Genomic DNA, 23127 nt, shown 5'->3' with positions numbered 1-23127 from the left:
AATGCACTCACTCTGGGATGAGATCAATCTCCATACTTTACCTTATTGATCGGAGGGCTCCTTGGCACTCTCCTCCTTGAACCGGTCAGCTGGCGTGTGAATGGAGATGGATAGCGCTCCGGTCCCGAGGATTCTGTCAGCCTGGCTGCCTTCCCATCCTCCTCTGCTTCCTCGGGCCTTGTCCATGTTTATCAGCTACTCAGGAAAATGGCTTGGAGAAGCCCATAGCCCACTATGGGAAGTGTTATTTTGCTCAAGTCTATGATTATGAATGTCACATAGGATTGCGTTCCATTTCTTGGTCACCAGAACTTCGGGGAAGGATGTTGTAGAGTTCTCCTAGAGCTCATGTAAAGCACAGAAAAGGAGACAGTCACGTGTGCATCTCTAACATTTTTATGCTCTGTGAAGGCAGAAGACATGTTAAGGAAGAGGACTTGTGTGTTTTTTCTTTTAACTTCTCAAATGCACAGCTTTCTAAGTATTTTGTATTGTCAGTATAACGGTGGCGTACAGAGGAGCTACAGTCACAGAAGTTGAGTAATGAGCGCACTTCTTTTTGGACAGTGTCTCTCCTTCCCTCGCCCCCTCCCAGTTCTTCCCTCCCATCCCCACCCACGTGTCCATTTTCACGTGTTCATTTTCAACGGAGTCTCCACTGAGCACCGCTGCGGCGCTTGCTTGCCCTGTGTGGCTCTGTCTGGCTCCTTTTGAACCATTAACACAGTAATGGAACACGCAAGAACCTCATTGTCAGACATTGGCCAGGCCATGACTGAGACACATGCGGGCAGTTCAGACATGGCTGATGGGGCTGAATGCGTGCAGAACAGTGCTGGGCAGGAATCCACAGTGGTGGGTTATGATGTGTGTGTGTGTGTGTGTGTGAGAGAGAGAGAGAGAGAGAGAGTGATGGCCCAGTTCAAACAAAGACACCTGACAGGTTCTAAAAACACATGGCCAGCCAGGCATGGTGGTGCAAACCTGTAATCCAGGTACCTGGGAGGCAGAGGACGGAGAAACAGAAGTTCAGGGTGGGCAAAGTGAGTGAGACCCTATGTCACAAACTAAAAAGCCAGGGATGGGGCTCAGTGATGGAGTCTGTGCTGGTTCAATACCTATTGCTGCCGTTTTGGTAGCCATGATATAAAATGTTGCCAAACACCTAAATACACAAGACAGGGAAGGCCGGCCATGTGGAAGCACCAACACTAATTCTTTGAAGCACCGGAGCTGCAATCTAGGGCCTGGTATGTGCCAGGCAAGCTCCCCATCTCCGAGCTGTCGCCAGCCTCTAGATGTGTGAACACACAACTGTGTTTTGATTGATGTGTTGTAATAACTCTTCTCTGGGCCAGTATCTTATCTACACAATCTAGAAACCATTTGGCTCATTCAATTAAGAAATTAATCGACTTAATGAGCTGGCTGAATTACCTTCTTGTTTGACATAAATCAAGCAGCTGGCTCCGGCCAGTCACAACTCATGCTGTGGATTCACACTTATCATTGACACAGCAAAGCGTGTAGCATTTGTGAGCAAACGTGGGTGTGTGGGAGGGCCCTCAGACACCTCTAAAAAGCCCACAAAACCTCGCAGCCTGGCCCCCTCCCTCGGAAGCCACCCCTCCCTTCAGGATATGGTCATGTCTGCCTCAGTTTTCTGTGTGGTCCTTTCTGTTTCCATTGAGTGTTAGGGCTTGTGTGAAATGGAGAGGAATACAGTCCTCTCCTTCTCCCCTGTCTATCCCCTTTCATGAGAGATCACTTCCGTTACAAAAAAAACATTGCCTTGAAATAGCATTATTTCTCCACCTTTCCCTGACAAGAACTGGGAAGATGAGATTCCATTTCGTGATTCTACTGTCTGTCCTTCCTCGTTGTAACTCTACAAACAACGAATGAATCTCTGTAGGCCAGTAGTTGAAGAGTTGTTCCAGAGGAAGTCTGTGCATGAGTATGGCAGATGGAAAGGATTCCCTCAGGATGGCCCCACAGATCTCTAGGAGAAATTCAGGAGAAAGGCCTTGGCACAGGGGTGCGCTGGGTGGGGAAGAGGCCTGCAGAGGATTCTAGTCCATGTGAGTTGGTTGTGTTTTGTTTGTTGTTGGACGTTTTGAAGCTGGTTCTTGATACACGTAGCCCAGGCTGGCTTCAACCTCACCCTGGAGATTCAGGCTGGCCTTCAATTCGCAATCCTCTTGCCTGGGCCTCCTGAAGACTGGAATAACAGGAATGTACCACCCTATCCAGCTCGTGGGATGATGTCCGACACTGGAGTCCAAAGAGTAGGCCAGCAGAGGGGGTGGGAAGAGCGGTGCCGGCCTGGGATCCACATGCTGGGGCGTGAGCGCACGGGGGGCGTTGCACACAGTCTAGCACCTGGGAGCTTGCTTCTAAAGTGGCTTCCTTCGCAGCTTGGTTTGGATGCTTCCTTCCTTTAACTGGCCAGTTCCTGGTGTTTCTGTTATATATGGTATCCCTCCTTTCTAAGTCTGGTCTGTTGGAGGTCTGGGGTCATTCTACCAAAACCCCATGAATGATTGTTGACAACCAGGAATCTGCTTGTATGTGTCTTCTGGGGCTGAGGTGAGGACAGAAAGGGGCTACTACTGGCCCTTCCGGTGAAGGCCCCTGGGGGACCAGGCCCCTTGGGTGTCCCAGACAGGACAGGGTTGGAGGGCTGTTCCAGCCAGCACAGTGAACACAGGGGTTCCCACAGACGCTCATTGTGCAGTTGACAATGACAAGGCCAAAGCTTAATGGAGCTTGTGACTGTGAGCCCAGGACCCAGGTGTGACTCAAGCTGGGGGTCCCCCCTTCAGGTGAGAAGAGGGGGCACCATTCACAGCGCCCTTGGCAGGAACTGCAGGGATGGTGCTAGGAACTATGGGAATAAGTGTGGATGAAGGCATACCGGAGTAACTCTACACGAAGGAAAAATGGCTTGGCTTACCTAGATAGAAGGGGCTGTTCTGCACTTGGAAAGCTCAACATTTGGACTCCTAGAACTTCGTTGCCCAATTGCCATTCTTTCTGGACTCCTTTCCTGGGTGTCTCTGAAGATGTAGGTGGTTCAAAAAAACTCACAAAGGGCCAAGACCTCTCGTGCATCCCTGAGGAGCTGTGTAGAGGAATTCTCCCAGGAGCCTTTGTGCCCAGAGATTTCCCATCACACAGCTGGCAGTGCTTGGGGACCACTCCCTTACTTCTGCCCTAATTTTAGTTATTTTTTTTTTAAATAAAAGGTATTTAGGCCACTGGGTTTTTTTCCTCCTTCATTCTTTGGCTAACTGCCTGATGAAAATAGCCAGCCAAATAGGACCCAAGGACATTTTAGTCTCTAAGCACTTTTTTTTTTTTTTTTTTGGCTCTGCAATGCAGACTGGAAAGGAAGATGCTGTGTAGATGACCTCAGACACATCTGTCTCCCTCCTTCCCCCTCCCTTCTTCTCCAGCCTCCCATCCCACGTTCCTCAGCCTGTGCCCAGCTTCCAGGGTATGAAGCAGCCAGTCAGAGCCTGTGTGTGTGTGTGTGTGTGTGTGTGTGTGTGTGTGTGTGTGTGTGTGTGTGTGTTGGTCCTGGGGCTTGAACTCAGGGCCTGGGCACTGCCTCTGAGCTTTCATGCTCAAGTCTAGCACTCTGCCACTTTGTTTTTTTTGGTCCTTAATTGGGGATAAGAATCTTATGGACGTTCTGGCCCAGGTTAGCTATGAAGCATGATCCTTAGATCTCAGCCTCTTGAGTAGCTAGGATTACAGGTGTGAGACACCAGTAGCCCAGAACCTTCTTTGACTTCTCTGGATTGCTGAGGCTAAACAGTGGGTCTGTTGTACACTGTGATTGGGGGCCTTTTTATCATGGAGACAGTGTCTGAAAAATGAGAGTTGTAGATATATCTTTATCACTCTTATTAGGAAAAATTATCTTTATATTCATCCCTGCTTTGTCAACATCCTAAGTGGACCAATAGAAGATAGAGCTTGGCATAAAAGGAATTTGTGTTTATTGCTTGAATATTATCTGCGCAGTCAGACATGTGAACACTGCTTTTAATTTTACATAGATTCCTGAAGTGAAGAACGGGAAAGAGATAGTCATCAAAAATGAAATGACAGCAAGGGAAAGCCCAGGAAAGTAATTTACATTCATCTATTTTAAAAGTAGTCTTCTAGGTGGGTGTTGGTGGCTCACACATAAATCCTAGCTACTGAGGAGTCTGAGATTTGAGGATCGCAGTTGAAAGCCAGAATAGGCAGGAAAGGTCTGTGAGACTCTTAACCCCCAAAAAGCCACTACTGGAGTTGTGGTTCAAGTGGGAGAGCATTGGCCTTGAGCAGGAAACACTCAGAGACTGCACCCAGGATCCGAGTTCAAGGCATAGGACGGGCAAAAAACAAAAAAATGGAAAGACAAATCAGACCATGAGGAAAGTCCTGTTCTAAGACCATTTAACCTTGGCTCCTCTTAGCATTTGCCATTGTGTGCACTGTGAGCTGGAGCCTGGGGTTCCACCACACCCTGGGGCACCCCAACAACCACAACCACCCTTGGAAACCACTGAAGTACGCTCAGAGAAGTCGGGTCCTGAAGAAGCTGGTTTGAAAATAGCTGTGTTGATTTTGTGTCATGTATACTGCAAATCATGGTAGTAATGGTATTCTCTGCCCACAAGGAACAGCGCGAGGGCCCACTCAACACACAAACCACATTGAGGCTGCTTATTTGGAAAACCCATCCCACTGGCCTGGACTTCTATCTTCCCTTTATCTCTACTACTTTGTGTATTTTGCTTTTTTCACATATATATACATAGATATGTAAACTGCACATATTATATATGTAAATGTATATGTATATATTATGTGACTAAGTAATATAAAGCATATGACAAATTATAAATAAGTATTTATTATATAAATATACAGTTGTGTATATCTATCTATCTATCTATGGGTTACATGGCTAGGTGAATTCATTTTCTCTTTATGGTGCTAGAGATCAAAACCAGGGCCCCACACACATCAAGACAACATTCTGCCACTGAACCACAGGGCAAACTCTACTCTCTTTTTTGTTTGTCAATTGTCAGGACGTGTCCCCAAGTGTTTTTTGCTCCAGGCTAGGGCTCTACCACTTTGAGCCATAGCACCACTTCCATCTTTCTGGTGGTTAATTGGAGATAAATCTCATGGGAACTTTTCCACTCAAGCTAGCTTTGAATCATAATCTTCAACTCTCAGCCTCCTGAGTAGCTAGGATTATAGGCATGAGCCACCAGCACCCAGCAATGCTCTACTTTCTAATGACTGGTTCAACAGAGGTTCTGACTTGCTTATGTTATTTTGTATACTTACTAGTTTGCATGAACATGTCTTGTTTGCTCAATTCATTCGTAAGGTCCTTGACCATAAGAATGTACTCAGTAAAATCGCCATAGTATCTAGTCCCATAGTACAAATACATGTTGCTTGATTTTGTTGCTGCTGTTGTTGATTGGGGGCATTTTCCCAATCTGACCAGATATATGGTGTTTATGGTAACTATTTCTGCCCATCTCAGTGGACTTCCCGAGGAGACAGCTTTAGAATGGCTTCTTGGGGGCACTGGTGGCTGCTCTATCTAGGTAGAAGTGGTGTGGTACTCCTGGTTGCTGGGATTGTGAGCTGTGCAAATTAAACTTGTAGCTCCAGTCCCTCGTTGGTAAGACAAGAATCCCAAATAAATTCTACTTCACCGAGTTGTTGGGAAGACTAAGACGTCACCCAGGTGGTGCTTTTTTGATCTGTTTACTTCACGTGTTGTGGTTTTAAGATGTGTGACCTGGTCCATGCCGGACATGCTGCCAGGGGAAAGCTTTCTGAGCCAAACTGGAAGCCTAGATTCTTTCCTCCCAAGCCAGAGGCCACACCGAGCCTGTGGGCAGGGTTTGCTAGCCAGCTAGGATGGACCCGCAGGAAAGCTGATGAGGGAAAGAGGACTTTTTTTTTTCTTTTTTTTCTGGTTATGGGGCTTGAACTCTAGGCCTGGGCGCTGTCCCTCAGCTCTTCAGCTCAAGGCGAGCACTCTACCGCTTGAGCCACAGCACCATTTCAGCTTTTTCTGCTTATGTGGTGCTGAGGAATTGAACCCAGGGCAAGGCAGTCACTCTACCACTGAGCTACCTTGAAAGAGGACTTTTATGGAGACCTTCTCCATTAAATTCATTACTTGGCTGAAATAGAAGATGATACTATTTGCAGGGCACACCAACATCCATAGAGTAGGTTCTCTTGGTCCAGAGCAACCCATGGCTGCAGAATCTGCCGATCAACCTGCACCACCTCACACTGAGAGCGAGCTCAGGCCTGGAGGAAGGTTGATAGGGAAGAGGAAGCAGAAGCAGGTGCGTGCACCCTCCCCCTCCCGTCTGCTCTCCTCATCTGAGAACCCAGTGCCTGGAACCTGGAGAAGGGGGTCTAAGAGGCTCTTGGTTGTTCTACTGGAGAAGCATAGAAAGGGGCCAGAAGAGCGTATCTCCTGGCAAAGTGTTGATAGATGTTGTGAAGCAGTATTAACTCAATTAGGAAGCCCACAGGACTAGCTGCCAGTCACCTAGGGGAAGGGCTCTGGTGATAAATCTATCGGGCATGGTAACAATTGACCAGGGAGTTTAACTGGCTGTCTGTTCTCTTGTACAGTATTGTTTTTAGTGCTTGTTTAATCATTGTTAATGTGAAATCATTTTTTTTCTTGGACTTTGTAGCAGTTTATTGTAGAGGTTTCAGATAATTATCCATGTTCTTTCAAAAGAAAAACAGTAAAGGATTAAAGCGATGCCCTGACTGCCCCGCCCAACAAGTACAGACTTTGGTTGAGATTTGATGAGCTGATTTGGATTTATTTGAGGTTTGATCTTAATTTTCTTCCCTCTGTTTCTGAATATGTCTTTATAAGTGTCATGATTGTCCCACAAAAAAAATGCTGACCTATCTCCAGGGAGATTTTTTTCCTTGTTTTTCTTTTTTTACTAGGAAAAAAAAAAAAAAAACAACAGTTAGCTGGACTTCATTTGCAGTGATGTTGAAGTCATCTTTGAAATGTCTTGAAATCATTCTTTGGTTTGTATGGTTGGTGTTTGTTTTGTAAATTAAACTTTAATCCAAGAGCTGTTAATCCAAGAGTCAGGAATGAATGAGGAGGATCAAGTGCTGCTTTATACTCTGCTTTTCTTGGACCCCTGGAAGTCTGCCCAAGAAAGAAAGCAAAATGGGCTTAAAGGTCTGGGCAAGGACTAGAATAATGTATTTGTCCTCTGCTCTTCTCTTCTCATTGGAGTATGGTTCTTGCAGACAGAGGTTGTGAGTGTGTATGTGTGTGTGCACGTGCCAGCGCGTGTGTGATGTTATGTTATTGAGACTTGAACTCAGGGCCTTGTGGTCTTGTTTGGATTTTTCCACTGAAGGCTGGCACTCTACCACTTGAGCCACACCTCTGCTTCCAGCTTTTGGCTAGTTTATTAGAATTAAGAGCTTCTGGGATTTGTCAGCCTGAGGTGGCCTTGAATCTTCACGTTTGGATCGTAGCCTCCTAAGTAACTAGGATTACAGGCATGAGCCACCAGCATGGCACTGGCTTTAAGATGTCAGTTTTTAAAAGCCTCAGCTAGAACAAAAAGGAAATTAGCAACTCAGTTCCGGAATTGTTCAAAGATAGCTCTGAGGGGCCACAACAGGGTTTTGAAAAGATCTCCCGGTGTTTCTCATTGTTTACCAGATCTGCTCTGGGCCCTGGTGCGGGAGAGTCTTGCTCCTCCTGAGGGTTGCTGTGGCTTGTGGGAAGTCCTGCTCTATACCAGACCTGTGCCCCTTTACCTCATTATCTCTGATACCAATCTGATAGTTTCTCAGATGAGTAACCAGCGTTCTGAGATAACCCCATCTTTTTATGACAGTTGATAACCCAGGAATATCTGATGTGAATTGTTAACGCTCAGGTACAGATTTTGATAGATAATAGGATTTATAATCTATGAGTTCCCCTCCTTGGCTCCTCACATGCCATCCGAAATTGTTCATTGACAGCCTTAACATCTGGAGAATTGACTTAAATGAATAATTTTTCTCCTCTTACCCTGAGCTGTCATCCCTTTAAAAGAATTGAAAATTAACAGCACTTGTTTTTGCGGGGGAGGGGGAGTCCATGTACTGGTGTTTGAACTCGGGGCCTCTTCCATTCTCCCTCGGGCTTCCTTATTCATAACTAGTGCTTTGCCACCACTTGAGTGGAAGCTCCACTTCCCACTTCTTGGTGGTTAATGGGAAATAAGAGTCTCACGGATTGCCTGGACTAGCTTTGAACCCTGAGCCTCCCAGCTCAGCCTCTTGAGCAGCTAGGATTACAGGCATGAGCCACCAGCGCCCAGCTCCTGCCAGCGCTTCTTCTGTAGACTTGGAAAACAAATGAGTTGTCACATTTCCTCTTGTCCTTTTCTTCATCCTGCTGCGTGAAAACAGTGTCCCTCAAAGCACTGAGAAACTTCACCTCGCCAATTTCTAGATAACGTAAAATATCACGTAATCAATTACGGAAAATAATGAAATGGAATGTCGGCGTGGAAAACCTCCTCAGAGAGCATGGAAAGGAGGAATCAATGGCTCAGGAGGGGTGTTAAAATTGCAATCCGTCAACAAGTCTTTACCAAGGGTCAGGTGCCAGTTACACTACTGTGCAGAAATGATCTTGCATTTCACAACCGCTGAAGGAGAGATTCGCAGGTCCTGCGGCAGGCACCTAGACACACAGGAGTGGAAGTAATTCAATCATCTGTTCTGCTAGTCACAAGCATTTATGCAGTGCCTCTTGTACAGCCTGACACTGTGGAATCAGTTCAAATAAAGGCAGGAAGACAGATCCACCATCCTCATACTTTGTAAAAACAGAAATTATGAAAAATCCTCATGGAAATGATGACCTGAACATAGAAAAATAGGGCAGGGGCTGTGCTTAGGGGCTTAGACTGCCTGCCTAGCAAGCCTAAGGCCCTGAGTTCAAACCCTAGTACCACCAAAAGAAAAAAAAATGCTACTTCTGGATGTTAGACATTCTCCATTGCATCTATTCTAGTAATTCCCAAATAAGCATAGGAACTAGGGAATTCACAACCTCAGTGTTTTAAAAGAAAGGGTTTGAAGAGTTAGAATCTCTCTCTCTTTCTCTCCTTCCTTCCTTCCTTCCTTTTTTTTAAAATTATTGTGAAAATACCATACAGAGGGGTTACAATTACATGGGCAAGATAGTTCGTTTCTTCCTTTTCCCTTTCCTTTCCCTTTCCCTTTCCTTCCCTTTCCTTTCCTTTCTTTCCGGTGCCAATACTAAGGCTTGAACTCAGGGTCTAGGACTCCCCTTAGCTTTCTTGATCAAGGCTGGTGCTCTGCCATGTGAGTCTCAGCTCCACTTTCAGCTTTTTTGGTGGCTAATCAGTACCAAGACCCTCATGGACTTTCCTTCCTGGGCTGGCTTCAAAACAGGATCCTCCGCCTCTTGAGGAGCTAGGATTGCAGGCATGAACCACTGGTGCCGGTTTTAAAAATTAGACTCTATCATTTTTAGCATGCCTTCATTTTGACAAACTCTTGCCCTGGTAAGTGTTTCTGTCCTGCTGTATGTGAAAGACAGATCATGTGGTCCAAAGCAAGCAGGAAGTGCTTGGATTTGACTGCTCCAGAAACTGCATTTTTCTTAAAGCTCACTCAGCTTCATCACATGGGCCAACAGATCATCTCTGAGCTCGGTGATTTCTCTTTAAGACAGGAATTATAGATTGTCTTGCTGTACACATGGGTCCCCTTCCGTAGAAATACCCTTTTTGCATCTCCAAGTAGACTTTGAGAGAGCTGTCTTTCTCCCTGGCTGCGGAACCGCCCATGACCATTGCTTCTAGAGAGACAATCTCAAAGTCCAGCGTTTTGGGTTTCCTTGGAAAGAGTGCCAAATCAATAACTAAAGCTTTATAGCACAGGGAACAACAAAAGGGGAAGAGAACCAAATTGCCATCATAGACTGATAAATTGGAAATTAGGGGCTGATAACGAGAAAGAGAAGGTAATAAACCCAGAGGATCAAAGGTCACTGGGTTTTGCGATTACTTAGCGTCCGAGAGAGGTCAGTGCAAGCCTCTGCTCTGTGTGTGTGGCGGGCAAAGGAGGCTGCAGCTTCCTGGGGTACTGGTTTGCGGTGCTAGGTGCACAGAAGCTAGAGCTCTCGTCTGACTTGTGAAGACCGCATTCTGCTCTGCCAGGCCGTGGGCAGCCCACTGCCTACTGAGTTACTCCACAGTGCGTGGGGCACTTTCCCCAGGAAAGTCATTTTTCTTGTTTACTTTCTTCAATCTTACCTTTTCTTAATTGTTATAAAGGTGATGCACAGAGAGGTTACAGTTACGAAAGTCAGGCTTGAACTCTGGGCCTGGGCACTGTCTCTCAGCTCTACAGCTCAAGGCGAGCACGCTACCACTTGAGCTACAGCGCCACTTCCGGTTTTCTGGTAGTTTATTGGAGATAAGAGTTTCATGGCCTTTCCTTCCCTGGCTGGCTTTGAACCGCAATCCTCAGATCTCAGCCTCCTGAGTAGCTAGGATCGCAGGCGTGCTCTACCGGCGCCCGGCGAGTGCATTTCTTTTTGGACAGCGCCACTCCTTTTCCTCCCTCTCTCCTGGTTTTTCCCTCCCATCCCAACCACAAAAGTTGTGTGGTTCGTTTCAACATAAGGTCCCCGGGAGCGGTCTTCGCAAAGGCAGAGGCTGCATTTATCTTTTCTGTTATTCCAACCCAGACTAGACACGCACACAACAAATACCAACTTAATGAGATTCTTGGAGTTGGCACAGGTTTCTGGGATGGAGTGTGTGTGTGTGTGTGTGTGTGTGTGCGTGCGCGTGCGTGCCTATGTACACATAGGCACGTGCACACATTCCCAGATCCTAGGGCTTGAATTCAGGGTCCCACAGTCTTACTTGGCTTTTTCCACTTCGTGTGGCACTCTACCACATGAGCCACACCTGCACTTTCAGCATTTTGCCAGCTAACTGGATATAAGAGTCTCTTGGATTTATCAGCCCCAGACTGGCCTCAAATAAGGATCCTCAGACTCAGCCTCCTGAGCAGCTGGGATTTTCGGCCTGGGCACCGACTGAGGATGTGCTTGGGGTGGAATCGGTGGCTGGTGGAGGTGTGGTGGTAGCTTCAGTCTGTGCCCTGGACTTTGCTCTGGGGTGGGTTGGCAGGCATGCGGGGGTGACCCGAGGTCTCAGCCGTCCTGAGCGAGCGCTGCTGCTCACCTGGGCGGGGGCCTCTGTGCTGAATTTCTGTGACTTTTCTACTGGGAGCACCTGTTGTTGTATCGTGGTTTATGGATCACCCCAAACTATATGGCTGGGGGGCTTTCACTGCTTCACCTGACCTCACCTTTACAACTTTTAGCTAAGAAAACTGGGCATAGAGGGAACCGGTGTGGCCATGCTATCACAGCTAGAAAGCAAATTCTGGTTTGGGGTAGAGCACACCCGGAAGTGAGGTCAGCCACAGACTCTTATCACTGTTATTGTATCAGCACCAACAAGCCAAAGTCCTTCGGAATGGGCTCTGAAAAATGAATGCGACAAAACGAGTTCAGTGAATGTGGTTCGGAAAATTCTAGGACCTCTGGGTATCATTTGGCGTCAGCCTAGACTTTGGTGGAAGCTGCGGGGAGGGGGGTGGGGCAGAGAAGAATTCTTGATCATCCCAAGGCCCGTCATCTGAGCTTTCCTCCCATCAGGCCGGCACTCTACCACTGAAACCACAGTTCTGCTTCCAGCTTTTTGCTGATTAATAGAAAAGTCTCTGCCCGGGCTAGCTTTGTACCGTGATCTTCCAATCCCAGCCTTCTGAATGACTGGGATTACAGGCATCCTGCTCTCACCCCACATTTTCAACGCCAGCACTGTGTGGACTGTCCAGAACACAGGCGTGGGGTGGGCCTAGAGGGCCAGAGGGACCGGGCCTGAGATGCGTGTGTGAATAACTCAGTGCTTCTCTTCTTCATAGCTGATCCTAAAAAGGAGACGCTTGTTCTTGGCCCTATTTTTCAGCAAAAAAAAGAAAAAAAAAGAATTGAAATATATTTGGGAAATGTCTGCAAATCCTACACACAGGGCAGGCTGACCCCGAGCACCAGCTGGCTGACTGTTCCCTTCTGAGCCTGCCAGGCTGGGCTTTGATGGACACTACGGCTGCTGGCTCCATGAGTCAGGGGACCCATCCATCCTGCTGTTTGCCTCTCCTGTAAGCCCCTCAACGCCACGGCCTGTGGTAACGTAGCTACAGCTGTCCACTTCCGTGCCAGGTGTTACTCTCCATGTACATGAGTGCCGGCTGTTTGAGGTCTCCCTCAGAGTCTGTTGAGGACTGTACCTGTAACTGCCCCCCCTCCTCCATAACCACAAAGTGAATAGCCCTGTTCGTGGTAGATAGGCCGTCTAAGAGTGCCTTTTCCTAAGAGCCCATCGAAAGGAGGTATTTATATGTTGCCTCTAAAGTCCAAATGAAGTAATAATTCACAGAGAAGGGAAGCAAATTCTGGGTCCATTTTATAATCACCCTTGGTGGAGCTATCTTAGCTTACAGTGGAGAATTATTCAAACAACAACAACGAAGGCGATGCATAACTTATCTCTTTTGTGTGTTTGTTTCTTCTTCTTCGTTTTGGATTGCAGGTTGATGACCAAATGAAGCTGCTTCAGAATTGCTGGAGTGAGCTCTTAATCCTGGACCACATCTACCGGCAAGTGGTGCATGGAAAGGAAGGCTGCATCTTCCTCATTACTGGGCAACAAGTGAGTGTACCAAAAAAAAAAAAAAAAAAGGGAAAGCATCTTTTTATTAGGCTTGTTCAGAACGGGAGGGATTTAACTCGGTCAGAAGCACTCTTGTGCTTTGAATGGGAGCCATTGGCTGCAAATAATTTAGCGCTGATCGCTCGCTGCACTCAGTTCCTGCTCTGATGATTACAGATAAACTTGTAAAAGCAAACATAATCAGGAGCGCGCTGTGCCTCCAGTTTGGGGGGGGGGGGGGGCGGGAGGGTGGCGTGGATGGAGAGCTATGCTTCCAACAGTCAGAATAATTGCACAGCCAAGATCCATGGAGTATCCCAGGCTCTCCCCCGGGCCTCAGCCTTAACGTATTAGCGTGTTGTTAACCCTTGAGAACCCGGAGGGATGGCAGTGGCCTTATCATATTGAAATAGAATTGGTAGAGATTAATTCAAATGTCATATACAGTCAAAACACTTAGGAAAAAAATACCGTTAGGCCTTCCTTTTCTGTTGTGTTGTGTTGCCAGTCCTGAAGTTTGAACTCAGGGTCTGGGTGGATGTGCTGTCCCTGAAGTCTTTTGCTCAAGGCGGGTGCCATACCACTTGAGCCACAGCTCCACTGTCAGCCGTTTGGTGGTTCATTGGAGATAAGAGTCTCTGATGTTGCTTCCTTCCTACGCTGGTTTCAAACTGTGATCCTCAAATCTCAGCCCCCTGAATAGCTAGGATTGAGGATTTAATAGGTTTTAGTTGAAGAAAGACACATTTCTTAGAAGTCTTAAATTTCCATTTCCTGCAAAATAAATGGGATAGGCCTCTATTTTCCCCTATTTTAATCCTGTCACAGTAAAATAAATACTTGCTAAAATTTAAAAAGGGAAATAGATATTTATTGCTGTGGAGATTTGAGTTTAGTGGTCAAGTGCTTATCTAGCACGCATATCGCCTTTGGGTTGATCGCTAGCAGCACAAGGGTTAAATAGCGTCCTTATTGACCATCCTACCATCGGCTAGTCATTGTTTTGAGGCGTTATCCTATATTAGTGAGAAGTAACTGAACGTTAATAGAGTAACAGGTCAAAGGTATGAGTAGTGTCCAGGTGGCACTCAAGATACCTGTGTACATTTGTGGATGTGTGTTGCAACGTGGTCCATGGATTACTGTGAATAAGATGATTGGTTTGACCTTAGCAAGAAAGAGAGCTCTGAAGACTGTAGTTCAAAGCCAGCCCAAGCAGGAAAGTCTGTGAGTCTTAGAAAAAGAGAGACTGGTATGTGATATGTAGGATCGGGGTGGGGGTGGGGGTTGGATTCTACCAATGGACCTACCTTGTATAATTTGTGCACGCCACTCTGGATTTTCACCTTCTTCTCTACACCTGGTAGTAAAAGAACACAAACAAGCCGTGGTGGCTTTGGCACTCAGGCCCTGTGGATCTTTTACGTTGGGCCATAAATGTTTATGTCCTGCAAAACCACAGCAGTGCATATTTGGAAATGAAAGGCCATCTCCACACCATTTTCTGTATTATCAATAAATCACACTTCCCCAATCAAATTAAAAGCAAGCACTATTTCAGAGTCACTGCGCATCAGAGTCAATTCACGCATCCCTGTCACTGTCTGGTCTCCGCTCTCTGGCTCGTTGGAGAGAATAGCTTTGTAGATTTTAAAAACGAAATATGGGCCAGACATCCTGGGCTTGTAATTTTGGGGTTTGGCATTTTCATGCTGGCACCCACGGCTTTAGAAGAAGTGTTCCCATCTCCGAGTCCGGTTTCTGGTATGCCTCCCCCAGCTGGCCACCACATTCAAAAAGTACAAGACTCAGTTCGCAAATGGATTTCAGTTCCCTTTAGAACCTTTAAGAAATGAAAATGGACCTGTGTCATTCCATTCCAGCTCTTTCAAAATAGTCTTAGCAGGGTGTTGGTGGCTCACGCCTGTAATCCTAGCTATTCAGAAGGCTGAGATCGGAGGATCACAGTTCAAAGCCAGCTTGGGCAATAAAAGTCCACAAGACTCTTTATCTATAATAAATTACACAGAAAAAGACAGAAGTGGCTTTGTGGCTCTAATGCTAGAGCACTAGCCTTGAGCACAAAAAGGCCGAGGGACAGCACTTAGGCCCTGAATTCAAGCCCCAGTACTGCCCCCCCCCCAAAAAAAAATTCACATCTTATTTAGCCTTAAGTGCTGCCGTGGGTGAAGGTAATTAATTGTTTAAAAAGTCTAGAAAGGTGTATTTCACAGCCAGGAACAGCCACAGACTAAATAATATTCATGTATTTACTATCAATTTCTGCCACTTTGTATACTGCACCACAACAGAAGGAAAGGCAATCTGGCTGAAAAAAACCTTCCCTCCTCAAACCTCTCCTGTGCTGGGACTCTCCTGGCTGGTGTGTGGGTGTGGGTGTGGGTGAGGGTGTGGCCGTAGGTCCCGATTGTAAATCCTATTAACTATGTCACCAGGAGCCTGTCCCTTACCCCCCAAACTCCAATGTTCTTATCTGCCCAGAAGGGATTATAGTGGTGTCTCCTAGAGAGCTGTACGATGATTATATGATAATTACAGGGAATAGTTCCACCCACTCCTGGCAAAATCAGAAGGCATCGAAACTAAACATACATAAGACTTGACTTAGGGACTTAACAGATCTGAAGGATAATTATTATTTTCTTTTCTTTTGTTTTTGCTGATAAACTAAGGCAAATGGAGGTAAAGCTGATGACAAAAGGCACAAATACAACTCATAAATGTCAGAACAATGCTCAGATCTAAATTGGGTGATAGCAAAAGTGACTGAGAGAGTTCATTCGTTCATCGGCTGTACAGGCTTTCTGCCTGCTAGGCGAACTCTCTAGCCTAGATACCTACCCTCAGACCCTTTATGTTTTCAGTTTGTTTGTTAGGTAGGACCTAATTTTATTTGTCGTACACCTCTGTAGCAGCTGGATTTGCAGCTTATACTTGTTTATTTTGAGATAGGATCTAACTGTATTGTCTAGGCTGCCCCCAAATTTCTGAGCTCAAGTGATCTCCTCTCTCAGCTTCCTGAAGAACTGGGGCTACAGATGGACCTCCTTGTGCTCGGCTCAGAGTTTGTATTCTTAGACACACAATATCCTGCTTCTGTGGAACTCACAGTGTTACAGAGTTGATCTTCACCCACACTTGCAGTTTGATCTTTGTGTCTATTTCAGTGCATCAAACCCTACCGGCTCTTCAAGTACAATAGTCATTTCTCTCCCATTGAAACGAAATGCATAATCTTTTTAATGTTCTTTTTTAGTTGTTGGAGGGGGAAGGTGTGTACACACACTGCTGAGATAAATTTCAATTATTAAGCTGGGGACCAGTGGCTCACACCTGTCATCCTAGCTACTCAGTAGGCTGAGCTATGAGGATCGCTGTTCAAAGCCAGCCCAGGCAGAAAAGTCCCCATGAGAGTTTTATCTCCAATTAACCACTCAAAAACCTGAAGTGATGCTGAGGTAGGACACACTAGCCTTGAGCACAGTGAGGCTTTGGGACAGCTCCTAGGCCCTGAGTTCAAGCTCCACAACTGGCAATAATAATAATAATAATAATAACTTTCAATTAAGCAAAAGCAATGCCAATGCAATTACCACTTACCTAGGTAAAATTATTTGAGTACTTAGAAAAAACTAGAAACCAGAAAAGTATTACCACAAATGCCACTACTCCAAATCTATTGTTTTTGTTAGAATTCTCTTCTAAGTGTTGGAAACTTCCTGTATTTTACATATGTAGGGTTTTTTTTTTTTGTACTTTTTAAAATAATCTATATGTCATGGAGACATATTGGCATAATGTTTGCATGGTTCTATGTGGACTGTGAATTTTGGGGGGGTCGGCTGTGGAGCCTGAACTCTGGGCCTGGGCGCTGTCCCTCAGCTCTTCAGCTCAAGGTTAGTGCTCTACCACTTGAGCCACAGCTCCACTTCCAGCTTTATCTGCTTATGTGGTGCCGAGGAATCGAACCCAGGGACTCATGCATGCAAAGCAAGCACTCTACCACTGAGTCACCTTCCCAGCCTAGACTGTGGATTTGAAAGCCTTACAGCAGTCTCTCTCCACGGTATATGGAGTTTCTTATGTTGATGTCATGGGGAATGGGAGTCATGCTATGCTAATCGAACATGCTAAATGCCCCTACAGGAAGCTTGGTCAGAAGTTACCTATAGGTGAGAAAGAACATTTTTTTTCTTTCATGTAGTGGACAGCTCTTTCTGCTGGGCTGATAGGTAAAGGCAAATCAGACCATGAGAGGAGGGGACAGGGAGACACAGCCCTCAGGTTGGTAGAGATAAGAGATGTCACTCCCGTGTGTAATTAAGGGCATGTAGGGGCCCGCTGTGTGTACTTTGCCACGAGCACTTTCTTGGGTAAGACCATGGCTCAGCTAGGGTGCCAGCCAAGTTCCCAGGAGAAAGCATCAGAGCAGGTTGGGCATTCAAAGCTGGCCAGGTGACTGAGTCCCCCCTCTAGAAGGAGGGGGTGCCTCCTCCCCAACAATCAGGCTGATCATTCCCTCCTTGGCAGTCTGAGGCAGACACACCATTCTTCCAAAGGGAAGAATGGCTAGGATTTGCTGGATAAAACTTTAACTAAACTCCACAACCTTTGGTAGCCCCACCCCGGGGAATCCAGCACTCCTGAACACTCGCTAGACCTTTCCATTTCCTGGTCTGCTTGTGGAACGCACTGTCCCGAGATCTCTATTGCTGGGTCTTCACCATCTCGGAGGATGAGGTCAGATTATGCCCCTGTCAACAAGAGCAGAGCCAAAGTCCTGACAGGAAGTGTCACCACACAACACCATTGCATCACCGCAAACCCTGTGGTGTGCGTGTAGACCTTTGCTTACACTCAGGGATAGAAAATCCCAGACGCTCAGGTATCAGTCTCCTGGCTTTCTCCTACTCAACACATCTCACTGTAACTCATGGATTTATTATAATACAAGAGGAAGAAGAAAAGGCCTAGGCTGGATTTGTTTTGGTGAGGGATAGTCTCCATGGATGTAGCTCAGCGGTGATGTTCTTGGACAAAAGAAAAAAAGAAAGGAAGGACAAAGGAAAATACATGAGTTCAAGCTTAAAGAAAAATGGGACCAACAACTAGATAAACAATGCCACTTTTCAGCTTATACTGAATGACTTTATTAAGTGAGAAGGAAATAGTAACGTGTTTGTTAACTTGTGTGTTCTGTGCTTGTATTGGGGCTTGAACTCAAGGCCTCGCACTCGCTCAAGGCTGGTGCTCTATCGTTTAAGCCACACCTCTATTTCTGGCTTTTTGCTGGTTAATGACTGCCTCAGCTGGCTTCCGATCATAGTCTTCAGATCTTAGCCTCCTGGGTTACTAGGATTCCAGCTGTGAAACTCCAGGACCAAGCAACATCTATTTAATTTTTTGTCAGTCATAGGGCTTGAACTTGGGATCTGGGCACTGTCCCTGAACGCTTTTGCTCAAGGCTAGTTCTCTACCACTTTGACCCACAGCTTCACTCCTGGTTTTCCGGTGGTTCATTGGAGATAAGAGTCTCACAGATTTTCCTGCCTGGACTGGCTTTAAACAGTAATCTTCAGATCTCAGCTCCCTGAGCAGCTAGGATTACAGGCGTGAGCCACCAGTGCCCAGCTCAACAACAACTATATATAACAAGGATTTTTTTTTTCTTATCCAGTGGTTTCAAAACACGTGTGTGTGTGTGTGTGTGTGTGTGTGTGTGTGTGTGTGTGTGTAAATAACAGAGGACTTGACATGGGGTCAGATTGTACTATTTGCATATTGCAGCTAATTAACCACCTCTGTAGCAGTGCCCTGAGGGAACGGCATGGTGGCAGTGTATTATCTTCTCTTACTGTTGCCATATTAAACCGACAGGCACCTTACCGCAGACAAGTCCTCAGATTTTTCTGAGATGAGAACCAAGAGCAATTTCGCTAAAACTGTGCCTTTCTTCATGATGAGTGGAATTTCTCCAAAGGGGATATCGGCTCGGCATATTTCTTCAATATCTCCCTTGGATTTAATGGCATAGAGATTACATGTAAGAGGGCAATAAATTCATTTTACTAAGTACATAAAAGACAAGGCCAGCTGCTCCTGAAATGAGCACAAACTCTGCATTCAACAATGAAAATATAATTATGTTTGCAATAAAACGTCAGGACACTGCAGAACTGGGTTCTGTTTCTGGGATAGATCACCCCTTCCTCTGTTTGAGCCATGCAGTTTGATAAATTATCCTTGAAAGAAATGTGACCAGAGCTCCTATTTAATAAGCGTGTTGGAGCTTTCAAATTAGCATGTAAATAAATGTTAGGCTATAAAGTTGTTATTGTGCCAATTGATTTCTGAAGGTCCACTTCACTGACAAATCTCCATGTAGAATCCTGGGCCATCTGAAGATTTCTTTCAGTCGATAGTACACTGTATTTTCAAGTATGAAATTTGAGTATTCAAACTTACTTTCACACACCTGCTGTAACTACATACATAATTAACTTCATTAATAAGAATAATATTAAAGCTGCATCTTTGTGCTTTATTTTCAGCCATCTTCCTGGCTTAGGGCTTAGCTAGTGATTTTGTTTTGTTTTAATTAAATGTGCTTGGTATACACTAGGCTACCGTCATAGCACGTTCAGTTATTTCCAAGATTAAATTTGAAGTGTTGTTCCAACTATGACGATTTCTTTTTTGTTTCTGTTTTTTTTTTTTTTTTGAGGGGGGGGGTTCCGGTTGTAGGGCCTAAACTCAGCCTGGGCGCTGTCCCTCAGCTCTTCAGCTCAAGGCTGGCGCTCTACCACTTGAGCCACAGCGCCACTTCCAGCTTTTTTCTTTTTGCTTATGTGGTGCTGGGGAATCGAACCCAGGGCCTCAGGCATGCAAGGCAAATGCTCTACCACTGAGCCACCTTCCCAGCCCGACGATTTCTTTTTTGTTTCTAGTTTCTTGTTTGCTTTTTTTGTACCAGCGCAGAGGTTTGAACTCAGGACATCATGTTCTCACTGGGTTTTTTTTTTAACCCAAGGCTGGTGGTTCACCAGTTGAGCCACAGCAGCACTTTCAGCTTTTTGCTGGTTTGTTGGAAAATAAAAGTGTTCACAGGCTTTCCTGCTTGGACTGGCTTCTAACCATGATTCGCAGATCTCAACCCCATGTAGGATTGATTACAGAAGTGAGTACCAAGCTCATTATGTCTTGAAGATCACAGAAGTGTGGAAGCTTATCCAGTCTAGCTTCACCGCTTGTTTAATGATAAGCGCACTATCAGGACGCCATGAGGAAGAGATGTCAGCTGACTGTCCCAAGGTACTCTGTAAGGGGCAACATTGGTCCAGAGCTTGTCCCTGGCTTCCTCCACTGCTGCCATTTCATTGGGCCTTCCTGCTGTCAGTCACACATCTAGCCCACCCAGTCATTGTCTACAGACTTTTCTTTTACAGATTATCTACAATGCTTAGGGCCCTAAGTCTTGGATTTGGGATATTTGCATATACATAATAGGCTGTCTTGGGGATAGAATGAAATTTAAGCATGATACTCAAATCTGTCTTATACCTACTGCCTAAAGAAACTTTCTAAAATATTTCCAGCCCACCTGCGGTTTGAGATCAGGTGTGGAATCTTCTACCTGTGTCCTTGGTGCTCCAAAAGTTTGGACTGGGGGGATTTCAGATTTCTTTAGGCCTGGATTAGCACCAGAATTAACGAATGAATGTGCAGGTTTTAAATAATTTAGATCTCAGAAGCCGCATTTTAGTAAGAAACACCTTGCAATCACAGGTTCCCTGTGAGAGAACTGGCAAAACGTGAAATGGGCCGGCACTGGTGGCTCAGCCAGTCATCAGTCCTAGTTTCTCAGAAGGGGTGAGGATCATGGTTCAAAGCCAGCCTGGGCAGGAAAGACCTTGTGACTCTTACCTCCAATTAACCACCAACCTAAAGGCCAGAAGTATAGATGGGGCTCAAGTGATAGAGCACCAGCCTTTAGTGAAAAAGCTAAGGGACAGCCCCTAGGCCCTGAATTCACTAATAGTGATAATAGTTAATAGTAATAATAATAACCATGGACTGGCTATCTGAGTATCTCCTTGCGTGTAAGGCCATTCCCTGCTAAGCTCCCCAGCTTGTCCTGTCTCCCAGCCTAGCGGTTGGAGTACCTTTACTTTGATACATTTTGAATGCAGGATGGTTAAGTTCAGAGGGCAGATGCCAGCCCAGGGAGGATACAGACAGCAGGGCAGCGCCAGGCTGGGTGGCTGTTTCATGGGTAGTTGACTCTCTCTAAACTGGATAATATCTTTGGAGGGGGGGGGGAATGTCATATTTCCATTGACTCATAATTTTTTTCCACTTTTGAAAAGAGGTTTGTGCACACCGCGCGTATTTCTCCAGTTAAAGTTGAAAATTCAACTCATCATATTTACACAATATAAAAAAAATCCATTCTGCCTTGTTTTTAATTGCAAATTCGACTCCAGGGACTAGTTCTTCTGCTTAAGAGGCTGCCCCGCGCCTGCTCCTAGAGAAGCAACTGCAGTCAATTATGGTAATGAAATGTCAATAAATATAAAAATTTAATACAGTCGGCACTGGGTGAGTGGCAGATGAGGACTCGCCTCCCAGACAAATTTGCTGCTTCTGCAAATATTAAATGCACCTAAAAGAGTATCTGGTTGCTTGAGTGCTCGCTCGTCAAACAAGGAAGGGAACACCAGGAACCAACGGAGTTTTCCCATTAGGCTGCAAACAATACAACAGAGCCCAGCCCTACCCCTGACAGCCACCTCAACGTCTTAACTTCTGATCATGAATTGAATTTCTTACATCCCCACCAACAACCTAAGCTTGCTGTTTGGCAGTGGGGTGGGTTTTTTTTTTTTTAATGTTTTTTAATGAAAAAGGGAATACGAAGCCCTTTCCCTCCACACTAAGGAATTCTCCCTAGAAATACCGTCATTTCTGTCTTCAGAGAGAGATTTGTTAGTTTGATAGGATCTCGGTAATCACCCGAAACCACGATAGCTGTATGGTTTGGCTCTTAAGGAACTAGCACACAGAGATACTCAAGAGCTGGGCAACGTGGCACATGACAGTAATCCCAGTACTCTGAATGCTGAGGTAGGTGGATCTTGAGAGGCCAACGTAGGACATACCATGAGACCCCATTCCCATGGGGGGGAAGCCTTTCATACCCTTTCATCATCATCGATAAGCATGCAATTTATGAACGAGAATTACGTTAGACTGTAGTCCCATAATACATCTAGAAATGCTTCCCAGCCTCTCTCTATCCCAGTTCATGTCTTTTTGTCCAGGGCACTCTCTTTTTAATAAGAAGTTGTCCAAAGTGATTTCAAGCCCCCAAGTGAGATGCTGAGTACACTGGCTCGCTCTGCTCCCTCCCGTCCCTCCCCTCCAGTTACCTAGTTCGGTTTTGACAGGATGCACATTGACTGTGATGCCTGCGCGGGTTGCCCCCTGCATTTGTGCGGCCCCTCCCCGTTGTGTTCTGGGTGGGGGAGCGCAGGCGCACTTCCGCGCACCGTGGTTCTAAGCGGTTGGCTGTGTGTTGCAGGTGGATTACTCGCTGGTGGCCTCGCAGGCCGGCGCCACGCTCCACAGCCTCCTGAGCCACGCCCAGGAGCTGGTGACCAAGCTGCGCTCCCTGCAGTTTGATCAGCGAGACTTCGTGTGTCTGAAATTCCTGGTGCTCTTTAGTTCAGGTAAGAACATCTTGTCGCATTCTCGGAATAACCAGACACGACTCAATCATGCCAAACACGGGAGTTTTTTGACAGCTAGATGTGGGTTGAGGGTTTGGTGTTTTTTTTTTCCCCCTGCCAAGATAATTCACCTATTCCACACAAATCATGAACTCATCAAACATGAATACATTTTGATATACACACGTCTGCTCGATTCTTGGTCCCTGAGGGTAGAGATGGCAGGGTAGCAGTTAACTCGCTTGGAATTCTGCCATCCCTCTCATGACAGACATTCAATAGTCAGACAAAGCTGTGACAAGAGGTCTGAGGTAAGTAGCAGAATGTCCCGGTCTTTCTGCCGTGGATGGCGTCTCTGTGCCCTCGGCCTCAGCTTCTCTACCTACCGTTGCTTTTATTCTTCTCAAATATGGATCATAATTAAAAGCCTGTTTTACAATCTTCTGTCGGGATTAACTAGAGAATGTTTACAAGCAAATGCACCAGCCTGCAACTGTAAAGGATAGCAGTTGTCAAGGGAAAAA

The 23127-nt window shown here is 45.9% G+C and overlaps 1 protein-coding gene across 1 annotated transcript in view; it reads left to right on the top strand.

Moving 5' to 3' along the window:
• The window catches only part of Nr5a2 (nuclear receptor subfamily 5 group A member 2), a 94041-nt gene that overhangs the window by 44957 nt on the left and 25957 nt on the right, over positions 1–23127 (top strand). The window contains exons 6-7 of the mRNA XM_042701261.1: positions 12735–12854; positions 22456–22603. Coding sequence (XP_042557195.1) covers positions 12735–12854; positions 22456–22603 — 268 coding nt within the window. The remainder of the gene's footprint in view (positions 1–12734; positions 12855–22455; positions 22604–23127) is intronic.

This window comes from Dipodomys spectabilis, unplaced genomic scaffold (assembly GCF_019054845.1).
Source record: "Dipodomys spectabilis isolate Male_0828 unplaced genomic scaffold, ASM1905484v1 ptg000288l, whole genome shotgun sequence".
In the NCBI taxonomy this organism is placed as follows: domain Eukaryota; kingdom Metazoa; phylum Chordata; class Mammalia; order Rodentia; family Heteromyidae; genus Dipodomys; species Dipodomys spectabilis.
Note: the sequence above shows the minus strand (reverse complement) of the source record. Positions and strands in the feature narration are given on the sequence as shown.